We start from the raw sequence: 15,692 nt of genomic DNA on the forward strand, positions 1-15,692 counted from the left end.
TAGAGAGAAATATCCACTGGCTGGTTTATATTATTGAGATCTGTGGAATTGATAATGTTAAATCATACACGTTTCTACATTCTTGATACAAATATGCAAAGCAGTGGGCATCTATTTTGTATAAACTGTACTAAGTATCATAGCAACAAAGATGATTCTTCTTTGATAAAGAGTGTACAAAATATGTAAGAGCAGCACTTTCAACATGTCATTATAGTCATAAAAACTGCTTTGTCAAGCATTGCAGCTACATGCGAGATAACTATAGGGAATCGAAACACAACTTCTCAGAGTCAAAATAGCAGATATAGCAACAATAGAATTATGAAACAAGCAAATATTAGTGCCACACCAAAATAATAATGACAGCAGATGAAAAAAAACCTCTTACGGCAGTTGGAATCTTCCACACAAAATAAGAAAAAATTATGGGTTCATCGTCATAATGATAGAGCAAAGCTGGAAAATTAATAATATAGAAAACAGTTTCTTCCTTGCTCCCGCTAAAATATAAGTATGCACTCAGCCAGATCAATGTGTCTATGAATTTATGATGGTACACTTCATTATCACTACAATATCAACTGCATTGGCAAACCTCGATTCTCAGTGTTGTGCCTACATACAAACTTTCTGGCACAGCAGACATTATACATTCCCAAGAGAATCCCTTAGGGCAAAGCTCATCAAACTGTTCAAATTGCTCCATTTATTAGTTCTGAATTAGAACCAATAATCAATGATTTAACATCAACATGAATGAATGACAGTGCCTGCAGTTAGAGCCATCTATTCACTGTCAATATGCTACAAAAGTGTTGTTCATAACATATAAATAGCCAAAATTCTTCAAACTTCTTTTCGAGTCTTTTCAGCATAAGGATGTTCTGAAGGGGCCCTCCAAAGTCCCCATAGAACAATCAAATGGAAGAGAAGCAATATTAAAGATGAAGTAGCATTTGAAGGGTATATGTTCCAGCAAATTTCTACTCCAAAAAATATAAGTAACCTGAAAGAAAAGAGATTCAGTAAAATGATTGAATATTCCATTAAGCGCATATCCATATGACCAATCAAAGTTCCTGTAAAACAATTTACCTTAACAGCGTTGGAAATGGTGCTTTCCATAAGAGGAATGGTAAACTGTAGAAGTACCTGTGCAAATTAATTCAATCAACTCAAACTTAAACTTCTAGGAAAGCACCAGCTAACTAACCATGCTAGATTGTGTGTCGCTCCTCATTATAATTTAAATGATTATGTTAAAGCCTAACATCATATCAGATGAACCACTATCCCTGTGTGAAATGTCATAACGGATTCTTCCAAAATAGATAGCTTAAATGATCAGAAAATCAGGTATAGGAGGAAAAATCCAAGGTTACCTGGAAGGGAGTACTGGTACGGCTATTTTCCAAAAATAGGAGACAGGATACTTGTAGACAGCATTTTTTTTTAATATGATTTAATCATTTATAAAAAATACCATAGATTCATAACATAGTGCTTTGAAAACAAGAACGATGAAAGACAAAATTATGGGCATTGAACATTAAAAGTTTAAAGAGTCAAAATACTAATACTAAAAGTAAACATAATCTAAAAATCCCACAACCAAAATAACTGAAACCAGAAAAACTTGCAACTATTCAGCACAATGATCATTTGTAAATGAAATTATTTGAAGGATTAGAAGGGTGTTTCATCCTCAAATCCAATTTTTGCCTAGGGGTTTGCATCCTAGGGTGCAAAAAGATGATGAATGTTCAATCTCAATAAGAAAAAGATTTAAAAACATGCATGGTACCCTCTCCATTCCTCAAATCCTTTATATATGAGCTTTTCAAGGAAAATAAATATCTTTTTTCCTCTTTCGCCCTCCAAACATAATTTTAGAACAAAGTCTAGTCAATGATAATTCTGGACCCATTCTTAGTGATACTTTTGGTCCCTCTTATAAAAACACTCTTTTTAATAAGAGAATATTAGTTGTCTTCTATGAATAAAACGTAAAATTGCTTTCTGGACTTCAGTCAAATTATTTCCCTAGCATCACCACATTAACCTATGGAATTAAATAATAGGGTCTCCTTGGAAAGGGGGCACAACATGAAATTAACATAAATTCTTACCTCTCCAGCTTGCTTATGCTAAATAACCATCAAACACACTCATTTAGAGTCTTCTGCAAGTTAAAAAATCCCTACTTCGGCACTTATCCAGTTCCTGTTTCAAATTTGACCTTTGCATTAGGATCAAGGTGATATGGTCTCTTCCTAATAGGTTTTGTGCCTTCTGTCAATTATATTTTCAGTAACATATCTCCTCTTTTAACTTTCAGATATAAAAAATACTTGGGAAAAAAGGTCTTCATACTGTAGTAATACTTTCACAAGCTGCAGAGCATTTTTACTTCTTACCAGTTTAGATGTTCATTTACTAGTGAAGTTTTCTTCTATTAACTTAAGAGTTGGTAAAATTATTCATATTTTATTCAGACTTTTTTCTCTATTGCTCTCTCACTCCTTCCACCCATACTACAAGGTTCTTGTTTATTCTCTTCAGTATTTCAAGCTGTATCTTCTATATTTTAACTATTTTTTGGGTATTGACTTCACGTCACTCATTGATTCTATCATTTTCACAAGTTTTGTTCCTTTTGTAGTTCTCTTATCTTCTTTTTTCCAAAATTTTCTTTCACATCCTCTACAAGAAGGTTAATGATCTGTTTCATTCTTTGTAGAACATTATGTCATTGTTTGTTTGCACTGGTAAATTGGAATGTGTTACAAGATAAGTTAGTTTATTAATGTCCTACTAGAGACCACCAAAAGGGTCTAAGGGATTGAGAGTTACAACCAAGAAACAACCAGCAACAGGAACACCAAACAGTCCCCAAGGAAACAGCAAGCAACAAAGAGACAAAAGAAAGAGCAACTACAAACACCCCCAAGAAGCCGGACTCAGAGGAAAATAAGGGCCATCGGCTAAGAGCCCCCAACCATAGGGAAGTACCCCCGAACAAAAGGGTATCAACTAGGGCAAGAGGGGCTGTGTAGTCTCTACGAGATCTCCCAGATCTGGTATGAACTAAAGCAATAAGGTCCAACGAACTCTTGGTGCTTTTGACCCATGTCTCGAAGGATATTGAATTTGCAAAGTGTGATCACAAAGACATGTGGCCTCGTGGAGGTAGAGTGCTTAACACCGTTGGTTGGTGTATCTAAAAAAGCTAAGGACCGACAATCCTTGAATAGACAATGAAACCCCCATGGATTCATACTAGATGGGGCAATGGAATAAAAAGTGCAACTCCATCTCCAAAACCCTCTGGTCATCTTTGTTGATCTGGTGGTCACTCTGGATGCGAAGCCCATGGGAGCCCACTATAAAGGAGCCAAAAGGAATATGCAGAGCATGAGTTCAATGTCCCCCAACACGAAAGGGATGTATAATGATCCTGTCTTGAATGTCATTGTAGTGCACAACATAAATGACCATCCTGGGACGGAGCCCCCCCAGGGAATGGACCTAAGTGGTGTGAATATACCTCTTGTAGATGTCCATCCTGACATGCTCATTCAACTCTAACTGAGTAGGAAGGATATGAATGAGAGAATCCAACAAGCAGTGGAAGGGAGATAGTCAATGTCAATGCCAATCTAACCTAAGAAAGAAAAGGCCTGAGCATACTAGCATCGGGTCCGACCTATGGGTTCAGTCACCACAATCACTTCCAACGAGCAATAGGCCAGGTAGAAATATGTGTGAAATATGTGCGACAATTCTCGACAAAGTTGACATACCCCTAAAGCCAATGATGAAACCAAGATGGCACCGAGTTTGCGAGAGTGCCCCAAACTCAGCCAGAGTGATGCTAGAAGGGATAGACTAGTGACATCTGCTAATGTGCCGAAGGAGAAGGGTTTGAACCCACTCAATAGAATCCAAACTAGAGGCTGGGAGGGAGGGACCCCAAACCACAGAGCCATAAAGAACTGTCGGCCTGATCAGAGAATCTATAAGAGACATCTTGGATGTGGTGTCTCGGAAGTGATGTCGGAAGCACTGCCTCTCAAGTAGAGCAAGGGAACCAAGGCCATGATTAACCCAAGCTTATGGCTAAACTCATACTAAAACGTGGTCTCAAGAATCTGACACCCAAATAATTTTAAGTAGATGCGATCTTGATCTCAACACCCTAGAAGAAGTGTAGATGGGATGTCTTCAAACAATTAAAGAACATAACCCAAGTTTTACCTAGGTTAACATTGAACAATGAGTTGTCTCAAGTCACGGAAGGGGGCCAAGCCATCTAGGAGATGCTAAAGGCCCTTGGGGCAGGCGGGCAAGAGAACTGCATCATCAGCAGAGGAATGAAGATTAGGACTTGGTATAAGTAACAACCATCACCAAGGAGTGAGAAGTCCCCAAAAAAAGCCTCAAGTTCAACAATGTAATTGTCAAATAAGGTGGGGCAAAAGGCAGCTCTACTTCACCCCAAGAGTACTCTAGATGGGGTCAAAAAAACTCTAACAAATCTAAACCTAACCCACCACACTCTCATAGAGACTCATAATAATGGTCAAAAGAACCTCAGGTATCTTGATGTCTCTAAGTCTCTGAAACAAAGTCGACTAAGGAACAAAGTCAAAAGCGTTGTGGAAGTTCACAAAGCAACGGTAGACTTTTGCCGAACATCCTGAGCCTCCTCAAAAAATAGCATGAAGAGTTAGAATGTGATCCATAGTCAAAAAGTTTGTCCTGAACCAATATAACCCGAAGACTCGCACCCCCCTCCCAAACCTTGAAGTACCTGTCCCCAAGACATCTCTGCATTGGATACTTAAGTACCCAAGCACCCCCAGCTCTGTCATTCCGCAACCATGCCGCCGTGGGGATGTGTACTTGAATTTCTATTTGAATTTTGATTTTTGAATGTTACTATCGAGTATGTAATACGTTACTATGTTGAATGTCAATGGTTCTAATTCATGTTGCAATTTTTCTATGTTCAAGTATTTTAATTTGGTATGTTCTAGTGAACTACTAAAACATCATTTCATAACTAGCATTTCAAGTTCTTTATATATACTATAGAACACCCCTCTCTGGCCCGTCCTCCCCTTGTCACCATCCCCTGGTCGTCCCCCCACCGTCCTAAAAATGAAGCCCTTTTTCCCTGTGTCCCAAAAACTCGCCCCAGCGTCCTGCCGTCCCGAAGTACCCCCGTACTGGTGTAACATTGTCCTGAACCCAGCTTGCCCCTCACATGACATTGTTGACTATCAAGATCTCTAGAGAGAATGGTATCTAGAACAGTAGCATAAAGTTTGGCAAAGGTGTGCTTGACCATGATGGTCCTATAGTTATCGGGATCCTAAGATGGACCAATTTTTTGTGTTGGGTGCATCATAAGACCAAGATACCTAGCTTGAAGAGTTCGACTTGAAACCCTTTCTCATTAGCCACTCTACTATTGTTCACAGATCTAACAACCTCATATATATTGGTGAAGGTGAAGAAATGGCAATGATAAGGGGGATGAGTTGGACAGAGAGCTGGTTGGGATGTCATAAAGGGTGGAGGTCTAGGAGACCAATGTGCAAAAATCTAAGGCGGACGGTGCAGGGGGTGCCAGGGAAAGGAGTACACCAAAAAAGCTTAGGGGATTGCATGAGAGAGGTGCTAACGGATCTACACTGCAAGAAGAAAAACAAGCACTTCTTACAGTGAAGAAAGCAGCGATAAGAGATCCTCAACTAGGGAAACAAAGGGACCTAGGCGGAGAAGGTGGTGTGAACCAAGTGGTGGAAGGACTTACAATCACAATCAAACCAATGGTTCAAGTGACAGGATCTTGAGCGAAGAGGGTTGCATAAGGAAGAGGTGGTGCAATAAGGAGAGCAGGACAAACTCACGAATCGCAGTGGAAAGGTGGCCAAAAATGGAAGAGGCACAATAGGTGTTAATGAAGAGTATTTGAGGGAGGAACTGCTTGAGGTGGGAGGTGAAGAGGTCACAGTCAACATCGACAAGGAGAAAAGAGTACGAGCAGGAGGTGACACCTGGGGGTAGAGGGAGTGGGGGGAGGCATGGAGGGTGAGGTTGAGAAGATCATGATTGACCTTCGGCAGATAAGAAGTCACTAATAGGGGGGGTGAAAGAGGTGCAAGAAAGGGCATAGTCAGCCATGCTCGCACCCCCAATAGGGTCAACAAGTGAAGAGACTGGTGCTAGCAAAGCTAGAGAGCCCATTGAGGATCACAAGGTCAAAAGACTCACAAATTTGCAAAATGTGATGACCATACCACATCAGAGGGCCATCCCTGTCATCAGAGGATTGTTGAAGACCCATAAAACCTAGATCTAAAGGTCTTTGGTGCTAGCATTGAAGTTCCCCAAAATGATGATGTTCCCCATAGCTGAGAAACTACAAATGCAATCAAGTCCTCATAGGGACTCCCCTCCTCAGTAATGTGGATAACGTAGGATGAAATGATCGGCGGAAAATAGAAAATGATAATGAAGATATCCCTATCAAAAGGATCCCTCAACTTGATACAGATCCACATGAATCTAGCAAAACTATCGAAGTACATAATAGAAGTCACCCCGAAAAAGTGATCCCTAACAAGGCAGGCAACCCCACCAAAACTTGTGACCCCACCAAAAACCACATCTCTAAAAGCTAACAAACACTGAAAAACCCAAGACCCCAAGAAGAGGGTAAGTTGGACTCTCATGAGTCTTGATAACCAAAACAATGTCGACGAAACCAATGGCACCCTGAAACAAACCCAACAAGGACCATAGGGTGACAGTTCCAAACTAGTACTGTAAGGAGGGGAGTGGGGGAGGGGGCGGTGTGGATTAGTACAAACTTTCAAATTCGTTTGTTGGGCTATCAAACCAAATATCCTAAATACCAGTTGCTTTACCAATAGCACAATGAGAGAAGCAATAAAGTAAAAGCATACAATGTCACATAGAAATGCTTACATCACTGACACATTATTTTTGTACTTGGAAACCCTCGATGAGAGGATGAAAACCACGATGGGAGTAATATACCCACTAACCTTTCATTATAGATAAAAGGTTGCCCTGTTAGAGGTTAAAATTGTGTTTTCTAAGAACACATCCAATTATGAATAACGATAATCTATGAGGATTACAAAAGCTTTTCAAAGCAACCTTGCTAAAGGATTTACAACACTCTTAGGAGCTACCTTGATAGAGGATTTACAGGATGCTTGATAGAGGATTTACAGGATGCTTGATGAAGCATGTCGATCAAGAGCTTACAAGAAGGTTGCAATGGTAAGGAATCAATTGAAATGGTTGATCTAAATAAGTGGCACACCTTGCCTTGTAGATATGTTGAGTATAACTTTGAAGATCCCTTGATCGTCCCACATTGTCTTGGCTTGCCCTGTGATCATTGTTGTATCACCTTTCTCTCTTGCCCGTTCTATTATGTCTCCAATTACCAATCTGTTGTTCCTCGGCTCTCTGCTTTGTAACTCTATTATCCTCAAGTCTCTCACACTTCAATCACGAACAACTTTTTTTTTTGAATGAAGCTTATATTTTGTATACATTCTCCAACGTTCGTATGCCAAAATCTTGAAAATGTCCTACTTAAAGTCAATGTGTTCAAATTTTAAATTGTATACATGAGCTACTCACAGAATACTCGTGAAACCTATGAGTATGAGTAGAGGTCTAGACTAGTAGGCCTACCAGTCTCACTATGAACCTATATGTACTGTTTGTCCTTCACATCTGTGAACACTCAAAACTATCTGTCCTGTTACACCAAGATGCGGTATATGCATTCCTCTACTATGTCACATCAATGGTGACTCCCCATGCTAGGTTGATGCCTATGACTACTCACTTTACCTGTTTGTATGTTATGCCCTATCCTCAACTCTTTCTTGATCTGACTTGTGTAGGAGTCTAGTAGTGGTCATTTAGGCTTCATATCCTCACCTTCCTTTGTTCCCCGATTACCAATCAATGACAACACAATGGTATGCTAAGTTTTAGCATCACCAATCACAAGTCTTCATGCCAATGAGACTTATAAGTCCAACAATCTCCCCTATGGCATTAATGGCAAAACCTTTAACCACCCTTTGATTGTTTTATCAGAGCCTTTGGCTTCAAGCAGTTCTTCCTTTATTTCTTCAACTATGTCAGTAGAAAAAATCTACACCAGTGTGGACTTGGTTGAAAATCCGATGAGACTCCCCTTATGTGTACCTCACTTCACCACCTTTGTCACTTCAACTTCTATTTCTATCAAAAATGACTCTTTAGCTTTGGGAACTGGTGTTAGTTCCTTCTCCTGTTGCTTTCCTTCTCATTCTTCTCTCTTTTATAAGTCTCTAGCTTTACAAGCTAAGTTGTACTCGCCTCCTTACCAAAATCTTCTGTCATCTCTACTGGCTCGAGTGATGAATCCTTGACAGGTTCAAGTTTTGTCTCAGTGTCCACCACAAGTTGAGGACTAGATGGAGCTCCACCGATGAGCTCTTCCTCAATGTCCGTTCCTTCAACTCCTTCCAAGTTAGTGGCCTTCGTAGCCTGGTTCCTTTGACTTTCTTGACTTTTTCTTAGTTGGTGTTGCCTCCACCTTTTCATTTTAATCACCATGGTTGTACCAAACTTAGGCAATGTAGGATCCACTGGAGTTGCCAATAACTTGTCGATGTGTGGCCTTGCCACTTCTTCAGCTATCTCATACTAAAATATTGTTAACCAATGAGTATGTGATTCAACAACCCATTCCATACATTTATCTGTGCTTGCCAAAAAGCACAATTCATTCTCGTGTTCTTCTACTAGACTATAGGGAATCCTCTCCCTTTTGTGCATTTCTTGTTGGAACTACCTAAATTACCCCTAAAGGATGGTGTTACCTTTGCCTTCTGGTTTCCTGAACAACTTACTAATCTAAGTTGTGATAGGTGTATCTTTTTGCCATTTGAAGGGTTGATGCTCTAGAAATTCTCTTCTAAAAAAAAGAAAATGCTCACAAGTATGCATCCAAATTTTAAAATATGCTTACTATATTTCTTCTTAATCTTACCTAGATTCTCCATTATCTATTTGTGAAGCCACCCACGTAGGTCAAGTGTGGCGTGGCCATGAATGATCTAGTAATCACCATATGCAACACCACTAGGAACATTGTTTTCTCTACTTGAATAGTAGATTCGGTAGGCGATCACCATTGCTGAGAATCTCATCTCAAGATTTGGGATGTCATTCATTATGCAAGCTCACCCGTTAGCATGGCCTCCAAGTAGCTTTGCAACGTTTGAGACTAGTATTGTTCTAATGGCCAGTTTCACCCCTGTGCCACTGAAACCTGTAACCCTTCAAATCACATCCTTCATGATCTTGTAGGGTTTGTCCAACCACATGTACTTGTCATGCACCCTTCTCAACATGAATCTAACCCAATCTTCATGGAAAAAGTCAAGAATATCTACGACATGATGCAATGTAGTTTTTTCCAAATGTTTATGCTTCACTTTCAAAATCCCATTTCATGTATTTTTCCATAAACATCATGAATACCCTTGTCACCAAGTTCACTTGTTCAAGCTATTCTTTTGCTCACTCACCACAATACACAGATCTCAGAATAAGCACACTGTATAAGCTAGGGTTTTTGCAAATTAGAAGGCTCAAGCATTTAAATTTGGAAAGTGGTAAATGGCTCTTTGATAGCCTATTTATAGCGTGAAAAATAGTAACACTAGGGTAACATTAACATTGCAACGATAAAAAAACCATTCACCTACCACTTAACCCGTGATAAATGTTTGACTTGTTCACCAATGCTTACTTTCTCACTTTTCTCCTATTTGGTTGCATGTGTAATATACTAGCTAGTATAATAACACTCAATTATCTTAGGCATTACACTTAGTGACTTACTGGTTTAGACTAGGGGACCGCTTTAAGATTTTTCCTTACACATATAACCCCTTTAGCAAGAGTAGTTTAGTTTGACTCAGGAGTCTCACCACTGACTGGTGAGCTCACAGCCACAACAGGATTGGCCTCTATTGCCTCATCACTTTTCTTGGTCCAAGTCTTATAGAAGTCTTTTTTGACTTCCTCTATGTTCACAATCTTGATCTTCCCTTTCCTATTAAGGTATTAGTCATTGGACCCGTTTCTTGATCTGCAGTCTCTGGCAAGATGTCCAATCTTGGTGCAATTGTAACACTTCATGCATGTACCTCTCCAAGGTCCAATGTTGTTTCTCTAACCAGTCCTCAACTTGCAATATGTTGTGAGGTGTCCATTGTTTCCATAGGTTGAGCATACCTGTGGGGAGAACCTGTCCCTCTCAGTGGAACTTGTTGACTTCAGGGATGATTGGTTTGGTCTCACCTTGGACCTACAGTCTTTAGCATTGTGTCCATACTTGTTACAATGGTAACAATATCCATCAATCCTTTCCTCATTAAGATAAGACCTGCACTCTTGTGTTGTATGACCATTCCGATGATACTTGTGATAGTACCCATCAAAGGTACATTGAATACCAGGTGAAACCTTTTTGTGCCAACATACATTTGAAGTATGTCCTACTTTACCACAACAATAGAAAATGGGTTTCTTAGGTTTTGTACCTTCAAGTGATGTCCTTCCTTGCTTCTTGAAGTCAAGGTCTTTTGTTCCAGATGACTCACCTTTTTAGTCTTGTTGTCACCCTCATATCCTAGATCGATGGTGCTCTTGGTCTTCCTTGAGCTTTGAGGCCCTCGTCTAACTTCTCAGAGATTTAAACTTCTTCAGTTTTTCATTCCTCTCATTTGTACTTTTCAGCTCTTCAGTCATCTTGTGAACTTGTTCACCTAGTTGCTTGTTCTCTTCAATCAACATTTAAATCTTCTCTTTGTGGCCATGATCATGTTCATGCAAGACACTATTTTCTTATCTTATGTAGCAATGCTCTTCCTCCAGTTTAGCCACTTGTTCATCTTTATTTCTTATTGCTTCCTCAGCTATCTATTTGGCTTCTAGGGCTGCTTTTAGTGCTTCCTAAGCTATATCATTCTTTCTCATCCTATGCTTGACTCAATCCTATCATTTCTTCTTGTTCTTTCTTCAATCGTGCAATGGCTTTGATCAACTTCTCATCATTAGTCATGAGATCGGTCATGACTTCTTCAAATTCATCTGATCCCACTTTGATCTTCAAGCTATTCAATGAGTTGTTGGCTTTCACTGAGTTTGTTCACCACTTTCTTTCTCTTTGTTAAGGGAATCCTTAACTTGTCCTTCAAATCTTCAATGATGGTGAGAGCATCTTCAAGCTGCTTGTGAAGTTTGAAAGTTTCCATTGGATCTTCCCTCAAGTTGTCAAGCTTCTTACCGTCAGGGTCTGAGCTCTAATACTAATTGTTGTCCCAAACCCGTACAGAGAGGGGGGTGAATCAGTACAAACTTACAAACCAATCTGTAGAGCTATAAAACCAAAGATCCTAAATACCAGTTGTTTTACCAATAGCACAATGAGAAAAGTAGTAAAGTAAGAGCAATCTTACATAGAAATGCATACATCAAGGACACATAAGTTTTTTTAGATGGAAACCCTCGATGAGAGGATGAAAACCACAGAGGGAGTAATATAGTCACAATTTTTTTATTGCAAATAAAAGGTTTCTATGTTAGAGGCTACAACTCTTCTTTCAAAGAACACATCCAATTGTGAATGATGGTAATCTACGAGGATGACAAAAGCTTTTCAAAGTTATTTTGTTAAAGGATTTTTAAAACTCCAAGGATGTACCTTGTTAGAAGATTTACAAGATGCTTGTTGATGACGCATGCCCGAGCAAGAGCTTACAAGATGGTTGCAATGACAAGAAAGTAATCAAAATGGTTGACCTAAGTAAGTGGCATACCTTCCCTTGTAGATTTGTTGAGTATACCTTTGAAGATCCCTTGAAATTCCCTCATTGTCTTGGCATCTCCTATAATCACATACCTTCCTTGTAGATCTATTGAGTATACCTTTGAAGGGATCTTGATCTTCCCTTACTGTCCTGGCATGCCCTATAATCACTATTGTATCACCTCTCTCTCTTGCATGTTCTACTCTGTCTCTAATTACCACTCTATTGTTCCTTGGCTCTTTGCTCTACAACTCTGTTCTCCTTGAGTCTCTCACACTTCAATCATAAAAAACATTTTTTAAATGAAGTTTAGACATATACATTCTCCAACGTTTGGACACTAAAACCCTAAAAATATCTTGCTCAAAGTTGATGTATTCAAATTTTAAATCACATACATGAGCTAGTCATCACAACACCTATGAGTAGGGCTTAGACTGGTAGGCTTGCCATGTAATATCCCTTGCAATTCTGGTTTTAATTTCCTAATTTCTAACCTGAGAATTTCGTCGAACACATTGCACACAAGATATATTGCAGATCTAATTTTTGATTTCTTTCTAAATGCCAAACTTTGATAAATATGCTTTCAAAGAACTCCAAAACATCTAACAATGAAGATGCAAATGTTTTTGTATTTTTTTTGAAACATAGAGCATTGACTATAAATGAGAAAATGTGCATCTACATCAATAAGACATTAGGGCAACAAATTCTGATGTAAAACTCTAATATAAATCAGATTACAAATGATTTCTAAATTCTTACACATGCTCTCAGATATTCAAATATATCCTCCATGCAATACAAAAGAAATAGATAAGAAATTGGAAACTGCTCAAACAAATCTGGATTTTACTGTAGCGAGTTCCTGTAGCAGCGGATCACTATAGCAGCGTTACTATAGCAAGGTTACATTAGCAATGCTACTGTAGCAACATTACTTTATTCCTTCAATCTTACTCCACAAATCTAGCCCAAGGCTACAAATTTGGCACAATGAAAACACTGATTTGTCTTCTCCAACAGCTGCAACCATTCAAAAGATATTTCACCACCTCAATTATGCAAATCAATGGTAGTGCCTATTCCTAACGATCAATGTAGCAACTGCAGAAACCCTTGGCTCTACAAGTTATCAAGTAGTGTAAATGGCAACACATCTGATGATCCACAATGAGGCTGCCCTCCATATTTATTCGATTCCTCCAATAGATGGGCCTCCTTCTAGAAGAAATAAAATAATATTCAATTCCTTCTAGAAGATTCTTTTAATTTATTTATTTAACTTTAATCACTTTTAATTAAATTAATTAGATATAAAACCATATTTTAATTGTAATTTATTTAATGGCTTTATAAGAAATCAATTTAATCGATTTCTCCTTATTCCTCCACTTAGCCTTCGAAGAATGTAAAGGCTAAGAACTCCACTAAGAGGCTAAAAAGATGGGGACATTACATGCCACTCTCCCTATTAACTTATATGTAGCATTTGTCCTTCACATTTGTGAATGCTCAAAATTGTCTATCCTGTCACATCAAGATGTAGTATACACATTCCTCTACTATGTCACATCAATGGTGACTCCCCATGCTAGGTCGTTGCCTATGACAATTCACTTTACCTGTTTACATGTTATGCCTTGTCCTCAACTCTTTCTTGATTTGATTAGTGTAAGAGTCTACCAATCGTCGTTTAGGCTTCATATCCTCATCTTCCCTTGTTCATTGATTGCCAATTAATGACAACACAATGGTATGGTAAGAGTTAGCATCGCCTATTGCCAGACTTCATGCCAATGAGACTTGTAAGTCCAACATAGGGTACTACTGTTGTTGCAATAGCTGACATACAGGGAATCCCAAGGAGATCCCCTCATGCCAAATTGCCACCGTAGGCCTCGTTTAGCCATGAAGGCCAATTTCAATTCCCAGTAAGGAGGAGGAGAATCATGAATGACAAATCTAAGAATTTTTTATGACAACCCACTTACCAACACGTCTAGCCTCAACAACTAAGCCTCATGAATGTTTTTAACTCTATCACTTGCAATTTAGTGAGACCCTTGTCAAGGTAGATTTTAGTAGTAAGAGGAAAGAGCTTCTTGCTTGCCCTAAGAACCAACAAACAATAGGCAAGCGTGAGGAACCTGAGGAAAAGGGTGTTGTTGTGCCATATACAAGCTCTATCAAGTGTAATATCTGTCATACCTAACTGCTCATTGAGAAAGGAGTATCCTATGGGTTGAAAATCAGAGGAAGGCCACACACTTACAGTTTGGGATCGTGAGCTCATCTCACGTGCTTGTCAACCAACCTCGCCTAAACAAGCTCCTCAGCACTGAAAAAAGGCAATGAGCTAGGGTTACTACAAACTGAGGCCCATTTCTCACTTAATTCTTCCTAAGCTTTCTTATTGGCTTATATATCAAGTTTTGACAATAGGTGACAAGGTCTAGTAAAATAGTTGTACTTGTAATCTTTCATTATATTCTCTCTTCTCATCCCAAATTGAAATGCATTATTGAATGTGCTCATGAAGGTTGGTAGTTTCAGCATAATCTCTAAAACAACTCATCCCCTTCTTCCTCTAAGTATCTAGTTTTTGTTAGTATTGTTTGCAATTTCCAAGTTGGGACATTAGACTTCGAGTGTTCCACCCAGTGTTCCAGGACTCTGCACCAGGGCTCTGCGAGTCCGAGGCAGAGGCACACTTTTTGAGGCAATTGGCCTCTGGACTTGAACTCGACCAAGTCCTGGCAAAGTCCATGTGGACTTGCCGAGTCCAAGGACTCGCTAGACTCGCCAAGTCTTGAGCCCAGACGCCGGCGGCAAAGACATTAAAGTGGAAAAAATTAAAAAATCAATGACTTAAGTTGCATTTTTCCATTATAACATCTATTTGACCTAAAAAGGTCATTCCACCATTTGCGTATGCTTGTAATAGAGAGGAAAGAATTAGAGAAGAGTATTGGGATTTTGAGAGCGAAATCAACAAACCGGTTGGCTCTCTAGTATCGATTGTTGATGATTTGTGCAACTTTGTAGCTTGCACTTAAGCATTGAGAGGAGCTTAAGGAAGCATTTGGAGGAGGCTTTTACAAACTTACTTGCGTTTCCATTGTTTGACTTTGTGCAAATTTGAAGAGGTAAGCAACAAGTTGCATTTCTTTGTGTTGTTTTGTAATATGTTTTACATTCATGTTTTTTACTTTCCATTTTGTTTACATTTGTTTAGTCTCTACTTCTACTATCTACTATTTAGAATCTAGATTTATTCTAATTTATCTTGATGAAAAATTAAGAAGGCCCTATTGATTCCCAAAACCGCAGATTGGAATCCTAAGAGCCTTGCCTGCTTGATACTGGGATATCCAACCGATTAAGGCCAACTCGACAGGATTGATCGACTTGATCCAAATCCCCTGCACTTCCAGCTCTACAAAACCGAGGCGGGTGTACCTGATCCTAGACAACCTCAAATCCAAAATGCTTAAAGCAAATCGATTAGAACACGAAAACAATGAAATTTTCCAAATGGCAAGAATTATAGGAAAACTCCAAATTTGTGGATTACGAATTAAGAATAATAAAAGAATATATGAGAGTTTTTTAAATAAAAGTGATTATTATAGATGATTGCAACAAATGAATATATTCTATCCTTAATGGAAAGAAATGAAACAGTTGCCAGCATATGGATTATGAATCAAGAATAAAAGACCAGTGCTTAATTAAAGGGGCAATCAGAGTCAATAT

The 15,692-nt window shown here is 38.9% G+C and overlaps 1 protein-coding gene across 2 annotated transcripts in view; it reads right to left on the reverse strand.

The window, feature by feature from the left end:
• Positions 1-373: 373 nt before the first annotated feature.
• Positions 374-15,692, reverse strand: part of ALG3 (asparagine-linked glycosylation 3) — a 178,727-nt gene continuing 163,408 nt past the window's right edge. For both annotated transcript variants that reach the window (XM_089806855.1, XM_089806856.1), the window contains exons 12-13: positions 1,099-1,155; positions 374-1,009 (exon numbers count right to left, since the gene is read on the reverse strand). In XM_089806855.1, the coding sequence (XP_089662981.1) occupies positions 850-1,009; positions 1,099-1,155 (217 nt within the window). In that variant the 3' untranslated portion in view covers positions 374-849. The remainder of the gene's footprint in view (positions 1,010-1,098; positions 1,156-15,692) is intronic.

This window comes from Cupressus sempervirens, chromosome 10, assembly GCF_028749045.1.
Source record: "Cupressus sempervirens isolate cs-2001-9-10 chromosome 10, ASM2874904v1, whole genome shotgun sequence".
NCBI classification, from domain to species: Eukaryota; Viridiplantae; Streptophyta; class Pinopsida; order Cupressales; family Cupressaceae; genus Cupressus; species Cupressus sempervirens.